The 18,789-nt window shown below is 36.5% G+C and overlaps 2 protein-coding genes across 5 annotated transcripts in view; both read left to right on the forward strand.

Moving 5' to 3' along the window:
- ATP5MC3 (ATP synthase membrane subunit c locus 3) overlaps positions 1-18,789 on the forward strand; it is a 356,405-nt gene that overhangs the window by 80,339 nt on the left and 257,277 nt on the right. The window lies entirely within an intron of this gene.
- The window catches only part of LNPK (lunapark, ER junction formation factor), a 47,659-nt gene that overhangs the window by 18,370 nt on the left and 10,500 nt on the right, over positions 1-18,789 (forward strand). For all 4 annotated transcript variants that reach the window (XR_010743998.1, XR_010743997.1, XM_066322761.1 and 1 more), the window contains exons 7-12: positions 820-900; positions 987-1,038; positions 8,107-8,325; positions 13,483-13,588; positions 14,281-14,351; positions 15,631-15,801. Coding sequence is in view for 2 of the 4 variants with exons in the window: in XM_066322761.1 (XP_066178858.1) it covers positions 820-900; positions 987-1,038; positions 8,107-8,325; positions 13,483-13,588; positions 14,281-14,351; positions 15,631-15,801 (700 nt within the window). In the remaining 2 variants the exon portion in view is untranslated. The remainder of the gene's footprint in view (positions 1-819; positions 901-986; positions 1,039-8,106; positions 8,326-13,482; positions 13,589-14,280; positions 14,352-15,630; positions 15,802-18,789) is intronic.

Here is an 18,789-nt window from a genome sequence, read left to right on the forward strand (position 1 = left end):
TGGCTGTTAACCACTAAAATGATACTTTACTAGTGATTACTTTTTTTAATTAAGCCTATGTATTAGCTATAAAGCCACTTGAGTGCATTGTAAATAAAACACTGTAATAATGAAGTGCTTTAATTACACTCCCTAAAGTATGCATAGTTCTCAGTAAATTTTTTATTTAAATTCTTAATGTGTTCCTTTTTCTGAAAAGCAGTTTGAATTGCTGTAAAGATGTAGATCCAGCTTTTAAAGTCATTTGAGCAAATTCCATAGCTGTTCTCTAGTTAGTGAGTTTTCACAGCATTTGTAGCAAGCTAATTGCTTCTGCTAATAAATAATCTAAAATCGATGCTGACAGCAGTTAATTGGCACAGGGACTTTATTCTGTAAAGCACTTGGCTAACGACCTTCCTTAAATTAATAGCATTAAGTGCTATGAGGAAATAAATCTAAGGAATTGCCTGTCATTTGCTTGTCATGTCTAATAACTTCCAATAATGATGGCTGATAGATTTTTGCACATTCCATTATTGAAGTTGGTGCTTGTAATTATTCTCCTCATTATATGTAAACAATTAGCAATATTTGGTGTTTCCTTGCAATAAAGCTGTTAAGTACAAGTAGTCTATTAGAGTTTAAAAACTATTCTTGAAGGCAAAATTTATTTTCCATTGAATACAGCAAGTCCTCAGGTATTTGAAAATGCCACTGGTTCATAGATGAGCTTTGCTTTTTGGTAGCATTGATAAGATGCTTGTAAATGGGAGGCCATGGTGGGGGGAAATTCTTTGAGAAATTGTTTATTAATGTGTGGAACCTTTCTGTTTCCAGCTTGAGGAAGTAATGGAAAAGGAAACGTACAAGAATGCTAAACTAATCCTTGAAAGGTTTGATCCAGAATCAAGTGCAAAGGTGAATCTTGTTATTGATACTGATGTAATCTGAAAGGTACTATGAAGCTGAGCATTCGGATAATGTTATTTATAATTAATTGGCAGGAGACTGAACTACCATCTGCTGGAACATCTGCAACCCCAAGACCTGGACAAGGTAATAGCCCTGTAAAACGGGTGCTCTTTAGCATAGATACTCATCTTTCAGAAAAATTTCCAGTCTAGAAGTCTGTCTATGATAAAATTTGTAGATCAATTGACCTTTATTTATGGTTAATAGACTGTTCATTAGGCTATGCCCATTACTGTTCTGTATTTTTCAGGCAAGGGATCTATTACTAAAGCCTGATGTTCTAGACAGCAGGATATTTAATGCTGCTTGATGCTAAAGCTGAGAGAAAATTTAACTTCTTGTGGCATACTTGCAACTTTTCTAGAATACTAAGGTGTTTTCAAATCTTGTGTAATATTCATTGACTTAGCTTTTCAATTGTGTTTCTATTTATGGCTAGTTAGACCTTTCCTAATGCAGTGCTTAAACTACTTCTATTTGGTGCCCAGAGAGGTAAAAGAAGCTGGTGCATAATTCAACTACTTTCTAGTTGCAGAAAATAGACAATTTTTTACTCTTTTACAGTGTTCCATTTAAAGGTGCTATTGAATAAAATAAAATAGAAGCAACTTGAATGTATTTCAAGGAAGCCTTGTTTCTAGATTGCCCACACAAGCTTCAAAACTCGGCAATCTCACGCACAGTAGAATGCTCACATTAAAAATGTGATATTTATGGAAATATTTATGCAAAAAAACTACTGTTAAGTTTTGTTAAGGTTGAGTGTAGTATGCTGTAGCTAAACTGAAAATGCTTGTATGAATACAGTATGAAGGCTGCTTCGTGCTGTAATACTGAAGATTGTACTCAACTTTAAGACCAGTCTTTGTTGTTTACTTGCTGTTATAACCTGCAAGGGCTGATGCTCAAAATAGACTGCAGAATCTGACATGCATGGTTTTTCATAAGATAGGTTGCTTTAGAATTGAGTATCAGAATTATCAACTTTGTGTTTAACTCTTGTGGGTAACCAAACTTCTATTTTTTCCATTTTTCACTCTTGGAGTACTCATTTTGCTCAGTGCAGAGCACCTGGATTTACTAACAAAGGTGTTTATAAGATGCATCATCAAATTCTTCTTGCTTAGCTTCAAATTACCATGAAAACATTTTAAAACTGTCCTTACTTGTTGATATTGACAGTGAATAGTTGCAGTGCAGTACCTCAATAGTGAAGGTTTAATCTCTTCTGATGTCTTAGACACAACTTTTTTTCAAGTTTGCTCCTTGCCTGTCTCTCCCATGCTCCATTTCTGCAGCATTCAGTTTTGTTCAGGCTGAAGGGCCGTTCTGACACCCTGTTCTTTTCTCTGCCCTAGCACAGCTTATGGGTGGTTGCCAAGAGTTTTCTGTTATACCTGTAAGGTGTAGGTAGTCTGCTGTTGGCTTTTTAAAAACTCTATAAAATTCATCCTTCTTGAGCTATACTAGAAATCACTCCAGTAGTCCAGTAGCAGGGTGACAGATCTGTTTGTAGAATGCAAGTAACATTGACCCGGGGATGAAACTGCCTGGAAGTGTGTTTCTATGTAGAAATATACAGAAAATCAGCTATAAATTAGACAATGGTAAGCCTTTACTCACTCTGGCTTTCTTAAGAGAGAGCAGCAGCAGTTTTGAAACTCCTTAGGAGGTACATGACTGATCTCTTCCCTTTTACCCAGGCTGTGTAAGGAGCAGTGGTGAGACCTGAGTTGGTCAGTGGCTGTTAATTAGTCTTGTGAATGTTTGGGTTCTCAAAGCATAGTGCCCTTGCTTTTGATCCAGTCAGACAAAAGCAGATCAGTGGGATCCAGCATATGCTGTGTTTTGTTGATTGTGTCTTGACTGTTAGTAGAAGGGCTGGGAAGGAGAGGTTCTGAGGGAGTTAGAATTATTTCTGAGAGCCAGTCACGGTAGGCTGCGGTCTACGTTAATAAGTGTGGTATGAATAGATATGTGAAACAGTTGTTGCTGAGGAGTTTGCTCACACTATCTGTGTTTAGAACTTTTTATTTAGAGCTAGCTGTAAACTGGTCTCTGGAGCTTGGTGGAAGGAGTCTTTTAGTACAGTTTCATTTGCAAAGAATGCTCCCTGAGACTGTCATGGTGTGAACCAATGACCTGTAAGTAGGGACATAACTGAGAAAATGTACAATTCTCTTTCAAACAGATTCAACGTTTTGGGGTGCATGGACATTTTTGTTTGTTCCTGAACCAAAGTGCAGTTTAGCTTTGGAAAGAATTTTGGAAAATAAATTTTGTAAATTGTCATGGCTTATAGTTGGATTTTATGATCTTGTGGGTCTTTTCCAACCTAAATGATTCTATGAGTCAATCAATGTAACTTTATTCATATACAGCAAAATAGTATTTTCTTTTTTCCAATCTGGTCTCTAACACATTGAATTTGGAATTGGTGCAGGTTTTGTCCCTGTGTAAGTGGTTAGTCAGACTGTTCTGTTTTGGAGGGGCGTTATAGTTCAAGAGGGACACGCTGTGTTTGGCTTCGGCTTTTGAAATTACAGACACTTAATTTCCAAATAACTTATTCTTGTTATATGCAGTAATTATTTCAATTTTTAGCTATCAAAAAGCGTACTAGCTTATTGCTGTTCACACTAAATATCTGCTCAAAATGAATATTAGCTTCTGTTCTGTGTAGTATGTACCTTACTAGATGACACATTTATGTGGTTGTGGTATAATTTGGTGAATGTAGCATGAGGTAGAATTAGAGTGGTTTGGAATAATAAAATATTTGTTAGCAAGTTAACGTAAAAACTTTTTTTATCTTCTCTTTGCTTGCTTTAGACACAAGCTAGCCAAGATACAGAACCCATTTCCTTGCGCTCTGTAATTGAGTCTTTTTGAAAAGAGGATAAATAATGACTGATACATAATCAAGTTGGCTAATGTTGTATATGAGACAGCTGATGAAAGGTTAGTTAGTTGGTATGTTTTTGACTTACTGGTTGAAATGAAAGCTTGCACATCATACTAATTGGAACAAAGGTTTAATGAGTATTGCATAGTCATTGTTTCTCAGAAATTGCTAGAGCCTCAATTTTCCTGTGTGTTTAGCTGTTTTTGCAGTTTTAATGATTTTGAAATGTACTGCCTAAATAAGCGATGGTAGTTTTAACAGATGACTTAGGTCAACCTTGTGTTTGGTGTAAAAAAAATCAGGAAATCCAGAAGGAAACAAATTTGAAAATTTAAGTGCAATTTTATCTGTTCTGAAATATTTTTAAGGGTACAGTTAATGAATATATGCTTATTATTCAGTACTTTGGCCATAGAGAAAAATAGGATAAGTATATATTTGCAGCAAAATATTTATCAACAATATCCTGTTGTTGGTACCTGCTTTTTTCATTTTGTTAATACAACTGTTAGCAGGGGTGTATTGTAAATGAGATCACTCTCTGACCTGAATGAAAAGTAATGCAATAAATGATGGTTGCAGGCGGTGGGATGGATACAGGCATGAGGAGGAAGGAAGAAAATGCTTGCTTGGTCTTTGATACTAAAGCCAAAAAGTTATGTGAACTGTTTATTGACCTGCACGGTAGTGTAGCTCTATGAAAATAATGTATTCTTCTCTACAAAGATCAAGGTGTTTTGAAGTGAGGGAAAAATAAAATGTTTCATGTTTACAAGCATGACTATGTCAGTACCTCACCACTGCAGTAGTATAATAGACTTTAAGAGCTCATACTGAATCATCAGTTGAGTAGGTACCTCTTAAGTAATGTGTCTGCTTATGTCTCAAGTGTCCAGTGCTGGTAACTGCAGAATTTGAACTGTAGTTTGTTTGCAGAATAAAAGTTCTATTTTTAAGCTATTTATCTGCCTTCATGCTGTTGACTTCTGGAGAGACGAATATCGTTTTTGAAGAAAATCTTTGGAAAATTGCTAAACTTCATCAAAACTACATCAGCAGTAGCTGTAAATTGTGTTAGTGTTGAGGTCAATGGACATGTTTCTTAGCTAAGTTGTATGTCTTGGAATTAAGGATATCTGGCACTTTGCAAGAGGCTCATTTTTAATACACTCCATCTTAAAGCAATTTGAGGAGTGTATAGATCATACTCAGTTACTTCAAAAGAATATTAGGGTTGTTACTGAGGAAGTGCAAAGCAGATTTAAAAGGAATTAGGGGAGTTCATGTAAAGGGTCTATATGTGTTACTAAAATGATGAGACAGGGCTGTACCCTTGATGTCCCTGACAATGCATTAATGGATCCTGGGGATGGTGTCAGAAATGTAAGCATCAGAAATTCAGGTTTGTGCGTTGTCACTGAATAACATCTACAGCCATTCTCTGAAAGGAAATACTGGAATGGATGGACTGTTGGTTGTGCCAAGGAGAGCGTTTCTCACTTTCTCATAATGCAGATTCTGATGACTTCTCTTACTTGGGGAGCAGCAGTGTTGGCCGTTCTCTTAAGTGTGAATCACAGAATAGAGTGAAAGCCAAGTGAACTTTTAAGTGAAGGGGGAAGAAAGGGATTGTGAAGAACCTTATATTTTGTGGAAACTAGCAGTGAGTCTTGCATTCTTAACTCTGTAATGAGACTAAAACTACTGAAGCACATCTCTCTAATACTGACTGTAAAGTACTGGTTCAGCATCTTTATAGGATCAAAAATATAGGGAGAGTCAATAAAGTAGCAGTATTTTTTTAATTGAAAGTCGTTCCAAGAAGACTTGCCAAAAATGACCCTTCAGAAAAAACAGGCAAAAGGGGCAAAGCTCTTTGCAGGCAGCATGGAAATTGCTTAGAAATAGTGTATTATGGGCTCAGAATAAATGTGAATATAGCCGTGACCTATTGAAACAGACTCAGCACTCTTAAACAATTAAAATTAATAGGCTTAAACCACATGATCTAGAAAGACAGCCTTCAAAATGTAGGTGTAACATCCATATGTAGAAATTACAGTCATGATCTTCGACATTTTTCTATGTAAAACAATAATAAAGAGGGCTTTGTAGTGAAAAAAGAATGGATTAAGATGCCTTTACAGGTGTTTAAATGATCTTCGAACAAGTGGAGTTGGGCTTTATATTTATCACTCATTTTTTTGTACATATGTGGACCTGAGAAGAGTTGAGAAATTGCATACCTTTTAGATTACTTTTTGAAAGTAACACATGACAGGAAACTATAACACAAACTTGACTATAATGGTTAAATAAACAATGGGTGTTAATCAGTATTTTGTATTTGGAGATGGGCCATGCCTGTTGGTCAGATAGTGTGGAGAGAATGTAGTTGTCCTAGTGTAGTAAAACTTGAATGTTTACTGCTGATGTGTCTCACAAAAAGGTCTTGAAGATATGTTAATGGACAAGGTTCATCATAAATGAATTCTTACTTCAGATAAAACTCTCAACACAGGAGCAGTTTCCAAACCAGAAGCAAGTCACCAAGGAAATGTAAATGGAATTTCTGCAACTATTTCACCAATTAATCCTGGTTTCCAAATTTTGAACGGCTTAAATAGTGAGGGGGCAGACATACTTGTTAAATCAAGTTAAAATACAGAACCTTCAGACTCATTGGATGATGTAATTTGGACGATGAAGTTATGTGAAGTAGTGCAGCCATGCAGATGGTGTGGCAGGGGAAAATCAATCGTTTGTTCTGCTTTGTAGGAAACTGAACTGGATGGATTTTCAGTAAGACTAGTTTTTCAACTTGAAGTTTTTAAAGTGGTTATACCAAAGAATTTTTAATTCTTTCTTTTGTTGTGTATTAATCCTATTTATAAGTACAGATAAGTAGGCAGGACCATAACCTATGTATGTTGCAATTTTCATGGCCCTGGATTGGCTGTATTCCACAGAACTGTTGCGTCTGACCCAGTACTTCAGTGATGGCAGCTCTTAGCAAGTGCCAGCTGATGTAGCATGCTCACCTCCTCCACCCAAAGCAGGAGCTTAGTGTGGTAGTGTTGTACTTCTGGGGACAGGTATTGTTCCTGGGACTCAGCACACCCATTTTCCAGTGGCTGGTTGCCAGTGGGCCTATAGACTGCCTGCTAAGCATTTCAACTCTTCCAGCCTGACATAAAGTTACCAGATAAAATCCTTGTAATCTTGAGACTCGTGGCAATGATTTTAAAGTCCAAATGTAGTGTTAAATTCCGTTTGTTGTGGAGGAAGACATGCAAGCTGGTTCAAAGTAACAGGGTGCTATACACTAACTCTCTAGGATATTAGAGCCTTAGGCATGCGGGCTTTTGGGGTTTTCCTTTTAGAGACTAGCCTGCTACTTGTTAACCATGTAGATATCTGCAGACCTAAAGCAGTGGTTACATTTCAGTTTGATTTGTTGCAGTAGTGTGAATGTGTCAGGCTTGCATGACTATTACAACATTCAAACCATGGTATATTACTCTGGTGATATTTGGCTTCAGGTAAGAACAACTGAGGAAATATATTAAATTTTTCATGATAATGATTTAATAGTAACTGATAGTGGTGTAAGAAGAGGTAAAAGTAGGGATGTGTTCTGGCAGAGCCCATTCTTGCTTTGTGAGAATCCATGCACATGCTTTGATGGTAGGGTTACTGAAACAAGTGAGTAAAACTCTATCACCTGAACGAAGTATTCATTTTCTTCTGGTTTTACAGTAGTTTCATTTATCTGATCAGAATTTTTTTAGTAACTCTGGAATAGTAGTGGAATAAAGTTGTCGTGGAAAGTTGTATATTAGATACTGGATGAATAGTTTTGGTCCTGTGGAAGTACTTGGAAGCATTTTTAAACCATGGAGTAAAAAGTGGTCAGTTCTACACATTGTGGTTTGAGTCTAGCTGTTCATATGTCCAATACTTTGATACAAAGCAGATACTTTGATTCTGTTCTCTAATTTCCTACTAGAAGAATTTTGCCCTAAGTATTTAACAGTTATGATAAGTGAAATAGAGTATTCTATGTGGTGTTTACTTCTGTGTGATACTTACTTCTATGACATGCTCAGCTGATGATGTTAAGTTGTAGACCTTCCTGGTTTTGTTTGATTCTGTAATTTGCTTGGTATAACTGTATTAATGTACTTTTACTAATATCTTGCTTATAATGCTAAATATTAAATTCAGTATGTACGTGTTCTTGTCAGAAATCCGTCAGAGGACTGCAGCTCAAAGAAATGCTTCTACACCCCCACCTGCAACACCTAAGCAAGGCTCTCCAAAGTCCCCACTGCCAGCATCTCCCAATGTGCAGAGAGAGACCCCAGCTCTGAGCGGGCTCCCGGAAAGAGCGGCTGTGCCATCCTTGCAATCCAGTGTTTTACCAAGACGCCCTGGATCCCCTGCTACTTCAGTGCCTGGAATGGGTAAACACAGCACTTAATGTTATTTACAGTTTATATTGTTTTCTCTGGTTACCAATAAAATAGGCCATTTTCATACAGTATGGAAATGGCATTTCATTTGGAAATAGCAGAGCAGTTATCTGATTAAGCAGGAGTTCCATATTCAATTAGCCATAACTCTTTACAGCTGGCACCTTTTGATGCTGAAACCTATTGCCTGAGCTCATTTAACTGTTATGGCTTCTTTGTTTAAATGGCAATAAAACTTTGCAGTATTCTGTAGTCAACAATATAGCATACCTTTTTATGTTCTTAGTTTAGAAGAGCTCTATGCTTGTATAAATCAGGTACAGAGGAGAACACTTTCAGAATACATTCATGCTTCTCACTAAACCCTGCACATATTTTTTTTAACATGCGTCTTGACATTTATTTAAATTTTTACTCTAGAAAGTATAGTTATGCAGCCTATACTCATAGATTAAAGTGTGTAATACCAAATACAACAGAAAAGTTATCTGTGTTGTAGCTGAATACTAATGGCATTGTTACTTTGGTACAAGAGTCCAAAGTTTAGGAGCAAGTTGAAACCTGGTAGGAATGAGTAGTGTTTTTCAGTGTCCTGAAAGTGTTTTTCCCTTGATTTCTTACTTGATGTTCAGATGGAATGGACTTTTTATAAATAGAATATGAACTGAATTGTATTGGAAGGATTGCAAAATTTGAGTTTTATGTAGGAAGCACTGTTCTCATTTTCCCTATAGATGGTAAAACTGTGTATGGGTTTGTGCCAGGCCTTTCATTCCTTATGGGATGTTTGACAAGTTGGATCACATGGCAAAGGAGATGAAATGCTGTCTTGAAAATAGAAGGGGCCCAACTTGCCAAGAATCTCATGAGCATCAGTGTAATGAGTAGTTCTTTGCTCTAGATACAGGGATCAAGTGTATTTTTCTCTGCACTGTGTTCCTGATTTTTACTTGAAGTCTTACCAACTGTCTGTCCTTCCTTCCTAACTTCCATGATACAATCAAAAAGTAAAGCTGTAGATAATATATTGACACCTTCTCTCTAAGACCTTGGGAAGCTGAATGTTAAAATGCCTTTTCCTGTTGTTTAGTGTAGTGGAATAAACTTGTCATGGAAAGTTGTGATCTCCCTTCTCTGTAGAGTCCATTAAGCCTTATTTGTTGTTAGTAATTCTTTACCTGTGTTATGAAGCTGCTAAAATTGTTTTTATCCCTGAAGTGAACTGTAAAGACAAGTTATTAGTAAGTCTTGATTATCTTGAAGTACCAGAAATTAGCTCCTTGCACCAGGAAATTGGTCATTTGGTTACAAACCACATTTACTCCTGTCTGATTACCAAAAATTCCATTATGAGTTTAAAATTACTTGCTCTTATTTAAGGAAGCTGACTGTACAATAAAATATCAGCTGTATAATAGCTTTGTTCTTAGGAGAAGATTCAGACACATTGAATAAGCTGGATGAAATTCAGCCTTTACTGCATAAATGCTTTAAAAGAAGAAGGAAAATAAAGTAACTGACTTGTTTGAAAGGACAGTTGCAGAGCTTGTGATTTAAAATTTTTAATGTAGTTTCTGTGATAATGCCTTATAGGCACTCTTTCCTCCACTAAATAATGGGTATTTTGACCAAACACATAGCTTTGCCATGGATAAGAGTGGGAGGCACTGCAATGTCACTTAATATGGAAGAACTCTTTTTTTTCTTGAATTTCTCCAAACCTTCTAGGCATATAAAATCTCAGTCATGTAGCTGTAGTTAAAAGAATGTAAATTCACGATCTGTAAGAATAATATGGTATCTAAGTTTATACATGGCCTGCAACAAATATGAATAACCTTAATTATCTCTGTTTTACAGGAGATTAATAATTCATTTTCATTATACTATATTTTGTAGGGGAGAATCAATTTAATGTGTATTACCACAGAGCTCCCATATGTTTGAAAATTAATAACCAGCAGGTAGTTGAGAGTTTGCCAAGCTTTGCAAAAATGACCAGTCTTTCTACAATGATTGCTTTTGATGTTTGTATTAATTACTGGTGTCCATAACAGCATGAGAACCAAGATGGTTGGTTTGAGTTATTAGTAGGTGGGTAATTGAAGTTGTTGTCGGAGTGTGTTGTGATGTTTCATTCTTGGTAACTTTATTCAATTTTTTACCTTGTTTATTGACTTCTGGAAACTTCATATATTGGTGATTCACAAGTTGTATGAAAACTCAGTCTTCTGAATAAAGGCCTAAGTAAACATTTGAGTGTAAACCAGGTATTCACAAAATTATTCTAGAGCTTTAATTTTATTGCAGGTTGTAGCAGTACCTTTTTTTTGATGGAAGTATTGGATCTTTCAGGTTTTTGTAAAGCTCTAGGAAATGAATTTTGCCTGACCTCTACTTTGAACAACTTTAGCAGAATTCAGCTTATATTGCACTGAATTTGTTCTGTCTTGCTGCTGTGACAATTTACTTGGTCTAGATTCCTACTTGAGGACAGAATACAGGGGTAACTTGGAAATGCATTAACTGATATCTCCTGAATTCATTTCTCTTTGTGAAAATAAGGCCTATTTTAAAAACATTCGTGTTGAGTATGGAGCTTTTTTGTACTTAACTGGTTGGTTGTAAATTGCAGTATTTTTTGAAAGGGTTTTCTCGTGCTCCTAAAGATTAGGACAGTCCACTTAGGTCAAATATCCAATATTGACAAGATGTGTCTTGAAAGATGTGCTGTTAGAAATAGTGCAGCCTTAATGTCAAAATTAGTCTTGTTCTATGTGTAGCACTACAAGAGGTCACTGGTGAAAATATTTGAATCCTACAATGTTTAACATTTGCCATAGAGGATGGAAGTTAGCTGTCTGTGGCACTGAGCATGAGGTTTACCACAATGTAGTACACTCTGCCCTTAGTTACTTTTTCCTTTGTTGCTTCTGTCTGTGAAGATTAAAAGGTAGGAGGCTTGAAATGGTCATTTGCTGGCAGTAACTTTTAATGCTGTATTTAATCATCAAGCCCATCTTGGATTAGGTTATTGAATATAAGACTTGCTGTGTTGTCTTTGCCTCATGGTCTGGAGATGAAGATTTATGAGGAGAGGCTGAGATGCTTGATTTGTTCAGCCTGAAGAGGAGGAGACTGAAGGGAGACCTCATGGTGTTTTTCACCATCCTCATGAGGGGAAGCAGAGGGACAGGCATCGATCTCTTCACTCTGGTGACCAGTGACAGTGCCCGAAGAAATGCACAAAGCTGAGTCAGGGAGGTGTAGGTTGAGTATCAGGGAAAATACTGGTCTCTTTTTGTGCCTGAAGTATTTCATTCCCATAAATTATATAAACTTAGTACAGGGCTTCAGATTGCTATATGCTTTTCTCAGTATGAAACCTGCTAATACTAGCTGATTTTTTGTTTGTCTAACCACCTTAGCCATCTTGAGCTTGCATAGAACTTTTTCATTTTTAAAAGTAATTTTGTCAATGGTTTAAACTGAGTCTTACTTGCAACGTGTCACAGTTTTGTGTTCGAATGGCTTGAAGCTGACCATTTCGTCCTGTTGGAGAGTTCTGAAAAGCTGGTTCATTGTCACTCTTGAACATTGTTTAGTTGTGTTTGTGGACTTTGAATGTAATTCCTAAAGCTCTTATGTGCGTAGATTTTAAGTGTCGGAGCCGCGGAAGACAAGCCTCATGCTATCATGGTCAGCAAGTCTCAGTTTATTGCTTCCAAAGTTATCATACTTACACAGACAGTAATTAGCTCATACATATGCACAAAGCAAACATTTTTATTGGTGCCTACATTCTTACCTAAGTACTACACACATCTCTTAGCAACAACCACAAGTTCCTTATCATGTCCTTCAGTTCCCTTATCTTGCAGCTACAACTTATCACATAAGCAGGATGTACATCCTGTTGTTGCATTCCGACCTTGATGTCTAAATTCTAACCAGCTGCATAGCATCGTGGCCTTTTCTATGCAGCCACTCTGTAGCAAGACTCTCCACATTTAAGTGTTCCCCTTTCTTCCCCCAAGGGCTGCATTATCTTACCCTCTGGACTGTTTGTTGAAAGTACTGTAACATGATATTTCCAGTGTTTAAATGCAAAATGTTTCATCCCTAAGATACTTAGTTACTTGAATTGTTGCATTGGAATGATTCAGACTTGAGTTTGTTACTTTAGGCCTGGCTTATGCTGTTTTAAGACTGCAAGAGAAAGTTGACATAACTCAGAGGTATATAAATGCAAAATGGTAGTTTGCAGTGGTCTTGTACAATGGGCTAGACGTTTTAAAACTTCGTGGAATGAGAAATTTGTGCCAGTGTTCTGGTTTAACTGCTGGATGAAGAGGTGAAAAAGAGCCAACTATTGCTCTTACCTGTTCTTTAAGGAGTTTTATTTTGATAGTAGTTTGTTAAATACATGGAGGAAATAGTATCTTTATAGTGGCCTTCTGGCTTCTTTGACTAAGCATAAATCTGAAAGTATCCAACTTGTTAAATGTGGTATTACCAAAATGACAAACAGCTGAACAGGTTTAATGTATAGTCTCAATGCACACTGAGGGCATGCTCATGTAGTATTGTAATTACACAGAAGCCAGGGGGTACTTGTGTGGTGACATCTTCATAAAATCCTAGAATGGTTTGGATTTTAAGGGGTCTTAAAGATAATCTATTTGAAACCCCCATGCCATGGACAGGACACCTTCCAGTAGACCAGGTTGCCTTGATCCTAGTCCTTCTACTGTTGTCATTGATTTTGGCAGATTTATTGTTATAAACCACAAGTGTAACTTTGCAGAGTTGAGTGTATATGAAGAGAACTCAGTTAAGCTGTTCTTTCTTAAAAAGCGTCTATTTGTTATTAATTTAATACTATTGATACATTAAGTTCTTTAGAAATTATAAATTTAATTACATGTCCAAGGTGTAAAAATGGAGTGATTTAATAAAATTACAAGCTAAAGGAGCAGAAGAGGAATTTTGGACTATGGTGGGTTGAAGAATCTTACAGCCTTCCTAGTGGACTAAGAAATATGCCCATGTACATTAAGTAGATGCAATTATTTTGTTACAGTAGCACACACAATAAAATATGTATTTATATGGTGGAAAATAATTTTGATGTAATTCATGTTCTAGGTCTTCATCCTCCAGGCCCTCCTTTGGCAAGACCTGTTCTTCCTCGAGAAAGAGGAGTTGTGGATAGAGTTATTGAATATCTGGTTGGTGATGGTCCTCAGAACAGGTAAAATGTTCTTTAAGAAATACCAAAACACTTAAGAGAGAGGAACCTTTTTATTTAAGCCATGTCAAAGTTAAAAGAATTGTAAATGAACTTGTCCAAAATTTTCATAATTGAGAAATAGCTCTTTCTCAGTACTTTACTCGAAATATCTTTGCAGGGAAACTGGTAATATTTGGGCAAAACTAACCCCTGCTCTGAGTAGTATTAGCTGTGTGATACGAAGAAAGATCTGTGCTCAAGTGGGTGAAGGACTTACATTTTAAACTAAGAAAAAAGACATGATTTGCCTCAGCCCTTCAGCTTTATATCAGTTGTAAATGCTTCAGATTGCCTTCAGAACTGTCCAAACGTATAAGAACTTAATGTGTTTACTATGGTTTTCATATTAACTGTATTCCAGTGAAGTAAAGGCTTAATTTGGATGTTATTTTCTGACACTGATGATACTAAAAGTATGTTTAACCGTAGTTTAAAGTGTAGCTGATAGTATTTCACTGTGGTTAAACCAACTTCAAAAAGTATTATTTAATCTACAGATACAGTTTGCTTTCAGGGGTAATAATTTCATTGTGGAAATCATGTTTTGGGAAAAAAAGATCTAAGGTATTAGTCAATAGGTAAGGTAAAGTACATCTCCCTTCAGTGTGTTATTACTTAAAGGTATGTAACTATGTATTATGCATGTTTTCTAGGTATGCCCTTATATGTCAGCAATGTTTTTCTCACAATGGTATGGCCTTGAAGGAGGAGTTTGAATACATAGGTAAGAGCTAATCTTTTTTTAGACTCTATTACTTGGCTTATGTTTCATAACAAACATGCATCATACTTTATTTTGGTTGCAGCTGAGTACTTAGGTGACGTTGTGAAGTACCACTTTATGTGGGAACATTTTTTGGTAGCTTATTTCTCTGTATCTTAAGATTTATTTCAAGATGTAGAGAAGTACTTTATTGTGACCTTCAGGTCATGAGTTTTATGTGCAGAAAACTATTCAGTAGAAATAAGCTTCCTCCAATACATCCCTGAGCATTGCTACTGGCTATGAATGGTTCTCAGAAGGGTTTTATGTTGAGAAACTATCTGATATTAAAGTGTACCTCTTTTTACCAGAACTTAAACTGAATTTTCCTTTGGCAAGAAGATCTTGGGGCACATATCGGAAAAAGAGTGGGAACAAGCCCTAGGGGCCTATATGTGAATTTATGGCTGACAATAACTTAAGACAGACACAGCTCTTTATTGAACACAGATGTTGTATTTTGCCTGCTTTCTACCACAAGTGTAACCCTGATGCTTAAGAAACTAGAGATTCCTAGATAAATCTTCTATTTAATTTTGTTTTATTTTTATAAGTAAATATACTGCATTTGAGAATAAAAGAAAGATTCCTATGGAACCAAAGATATGTATTCTGTATGTTGTCTTAGTTCTTAGGAGTTTACAACTCAGCTCTACCAGAAATTGCCACTTCCCCCCTTGTCTTGGTGAGACTGGGGAGGACAAAAAGAGTTATTTAAATATTAAATGGTGTCCACTACTTCTGCAAAACAAAACTGCATTTTCTTAATTAGCATCACTGGAGCAGAACGCTCCTCAAAAGGCAGAGTGAGACACGCTTTATGGAATTCCTAACGTCTCCTTACTCAGAGTGTGAGGAAAGTGACATCTTAAGGGGAGGGAAGAAATCATCTGCCAACATAATTCTTTTGTAGGATAGAATAGAACAACGCCATGTGGCAACATCTGGTGCTACTGAATTGCCTTATTTTGTTCATTTTGGTCAAATCTTTCACAGTATTGGGCAGTACTCACTTCAGCAGAGCTGAAAGCAAGCAGGTTTGTAAAAAACAAATGTCTGCTGAATTTAAAAAAGGACCTGTATAGAACAACTTGTGTAAATTTGGCGGAGGTATTCTCTGGTACTCATAGTCACTCTGGTTTTAGTATTTTGAACCATCAGAATATAGGGTAAGAATAAAGGTGAAATGTGAAGTTAATTAATTAGTGAAGCTGCTTACTGGGTGTGCTTTGTGGTATAGCATTTAGGTGTGCCTACTGCTTCTTCCTGAATCCTGCAAGAAAAACTAGACCTCAAGCTCCACGACTTCCGGACTTCAGTTTTGAAAAAAAGCGAACTACAGAATTGCCATCTGAAAGTGAGCCTCTAGAACCTAGAGAGAGAAAGCCCCAGGAGACTGAAGAGACACAAGGTAAGTACTAATCTCATGCAGTTTGCTGTTTTTTAAATGTCTGCTGAAATTCACCGTCATCTAGCTCTCTTTTGAGCTAAGTTTTCTTATAAGAATGACAACAGCTGAAGTACTCAAACAGGATTCCTGCTGAGGTGATCAATGACAGAAGTCTGTCAGTGTTAAAGGCATTTGGTCAGTGCCCTTAACGTGCTTTAGCTTTTGATCAACCCCCAGTTGGGTAGGCAGTTGGTCTAGATAATCGTTGTTGGTCCATTCCAGTTGAAATAGTACAGTTTATTCTGTCTTCATAGTAAGTGCAGTTTGGTTTTTTTTTTTTTTTTTTTTTTTTCAGTTCTTGTCTCTGCTCCTGGCTTAGGTTGTTGATAGTGGCATCTTATTTCCTGTACCCTCAAATTTCATGTTTGTCATTATCTTGTGCAAATGATGGTATAACAATTTTCACTCTAATGTTACAGACAAACTGATAGAAAAAAGCACTGTAAATTACAGAAATAGTTAAGGAGGGAGTGTGTCCCAAAGTAGTTAACTTTCACTGTGTTTGGCCAGTCATTTGGTTGAGGTGTGTTGGAATTTCTGCCTTTGTTCCTTTTGCTCTTTTCCTCAGGGCAGGAAAATCTAGTAAAACTGCCTTGTTTAATTTCAGGTAGTTCAAAGACAAATTGTCAATTTTAATTTAACATAGTTCCTTTTGAGACATTTTATAGTCTACAGATACAGTAGGCATCTGGTGTACAGCCAACAGGAAGATGCAGTGTTACAAAAAACTCCAGAAATCCTAATTTCAAACCGAACGATCTCCAGTTAGATGTGCTGTTGAGTGCTTGATGGGACTTAATGTTAGTTTAAGGGGGAAAACTATCAGATAATGTGCAGCCCTGAGATTTAGGCTAGAAATACCCCAACTGTGGGAAACTGTCAGAGTGCTTTATAGAGTGCTTCTGCTTGATTATTTTTAACAAGGAGTACAAAGTAACTTTGGGCTTTACTTTCTGGCATGAGAAGGCTGCACAAAACCGATAGGGAAGCCATATTTAATGGTGACAGTCTCTGGGCATGGCTTCATTGAGGGTTCATTGTAGTGAAAACTTGGTTTCTTGTCCTGTGCCTTAGTGCACTCTTACCTCAGTAAAAGGGGTGTTATTGGCATGAAAGTAGGACTGGAATCAAATGGATGAAACTGAGACAATAAAAATACTTCATTTGCCCTTAAATTATAGAGTTGTCTTTTTAGCAAGGGAAGGGTAGATTAGTAGCTTCTTGGACTTTTGAACTTAGAAGATTCTTGCAGAAAAAGACATACTTTGTTACTAGGAGCTTTAAAAGTATGCTTGTTTCCTCCTGTCTGATTCAAATAGAGAGGTTCTTAAAGAAGGATACACTGCTTGGAGGCATGTGCCTCACAGGCTTCTGAATATTATCCATTACTTCAGGTTTTTAGAGAGAGGTAAGGAGAGGTGCTTGCTAATTAATCTGATATTATCATTGAAAGAAATTATTATGAAACTATGCCTGTAATGGGTCTGAGCTGCTGAGTCAGTCTATAGATGTTGTAAAAAATGTAAAATCTGATGAATTGCTGTGAGATTGCCATTATGCATTTCAGATGTAGGAATGAAAACTGTGAGATAACTTGCTTTTTATTGAAGCAGAATTTTATCGAACATTTCAGCAGAAAAATGGGATGGATTTATTGTAGTAAATGTGGTTATACCAATTTACCTTTAATAATGAGAATTACTTGGTTTTTTCTGGTATGGTCTTGTACTAATGTGCTGCTGCTGGAAAAGAACTGTGAGCCTCACTGCCCAGTTGTCTTTTCCTGATAGAAGTATATGGGGAAATTTTGCAGAAGAGGCAGAAGAAATAAGTACTATGCAGACTTTTGGTTTTCTAGGTTAAATAGCTGATCTTTTCTGAATATTTATTCTCCAAGATTATAGAAACTGTTCTGTTGTGATAATTGCTAAGCAGCCAGAAATAGACTATGTCTTGTATTTTACATAACTCTGAGAAATGTCTTGTTGACATAGAGGAGGCCAGTGCCTGTGACTTGCCACAAAGGAATCTCTTCTGAATGAGAAAATATTTTCAGTAAATCACTTTTTCTAATACAGCTGTAATATGAAACATAACTGCTTACCTGCAGTTGGGTTTTATTAATAAATGAACACATTCCTTGATTGTAAGTTTAAGGTAAAAAGCTATCATTGAGGTAGAGCTCTGGGTTTGGTTCACCACAGTAAAATAGCTTCTGTCATGAATAGAGAATATCTTCACTTAAATGTAGACAAACATTAATGTCAGGAAACCAACTTCACCACAATGCTGACAACACAGGAGAGTACAACTCTTATCTATAATTCATTATACCATAGCTATATAGCTCAAAGAAACATCAAAATAATGTGATAAAGAGAAAATGATCTCCTGACTTGTTTCAAAGGCTTCACAATAGCTTTCTCTGATATCAGAGCCATTAAAAGATTACTGTGAGACACATGTTCTTTAAAAATACTTCAGACATGTGGCACTATGTGAAAATCTATCTTAAAGGGGAGCTGTAGTAGTAAAGAAAGCTTGTCCCGAGTCTGCTTGAAAGCACAAGCAACTGTATTTTAGAGTGATTACACCATTTTTGTGAATTCCCATTTAACAGACATTTTCTACTTAATTTAATAATGATGCAGTATTGTGATTTCATTGGTTACTCAGTGAAATACTCTGCAACAAGAGGAAGAGACTGACTTCTTAGAACGTCAAGTGCATATACTAAGTACTAAGCATTAAGCAGGAGTGTTGGGGGAAAAACTTCTGTGCCAGAAGCAGGTTTTTTAAGGTTGCATTGTTGCAGCTCTTAAATATGCAGTAAGCATAGGGCTGTGTTTGCTGTTAGGTCATTGCTGTGGGTGAAGCTAAATTCTTTGGTTAAATGATGGATTAAGTATTCCTCATCAAGGGCACTTAAATTTTCTTTTGTCATCTTTA

Source organism: Sylvia atricapilla, chromosome 7 (genome assembly GCF_009819655.1).
Source record: "Sylvia atricapilla isolate bSylAtr1 chromosome 7, bSylAtr1.pri, whole genome shotgun sequence".
Lineage (NCBI taxonomy): Eukaryota > Metazoa > Chordata > Aves > Passeriformes > Sylviidae > Sylvia > Sylvia atricapilla.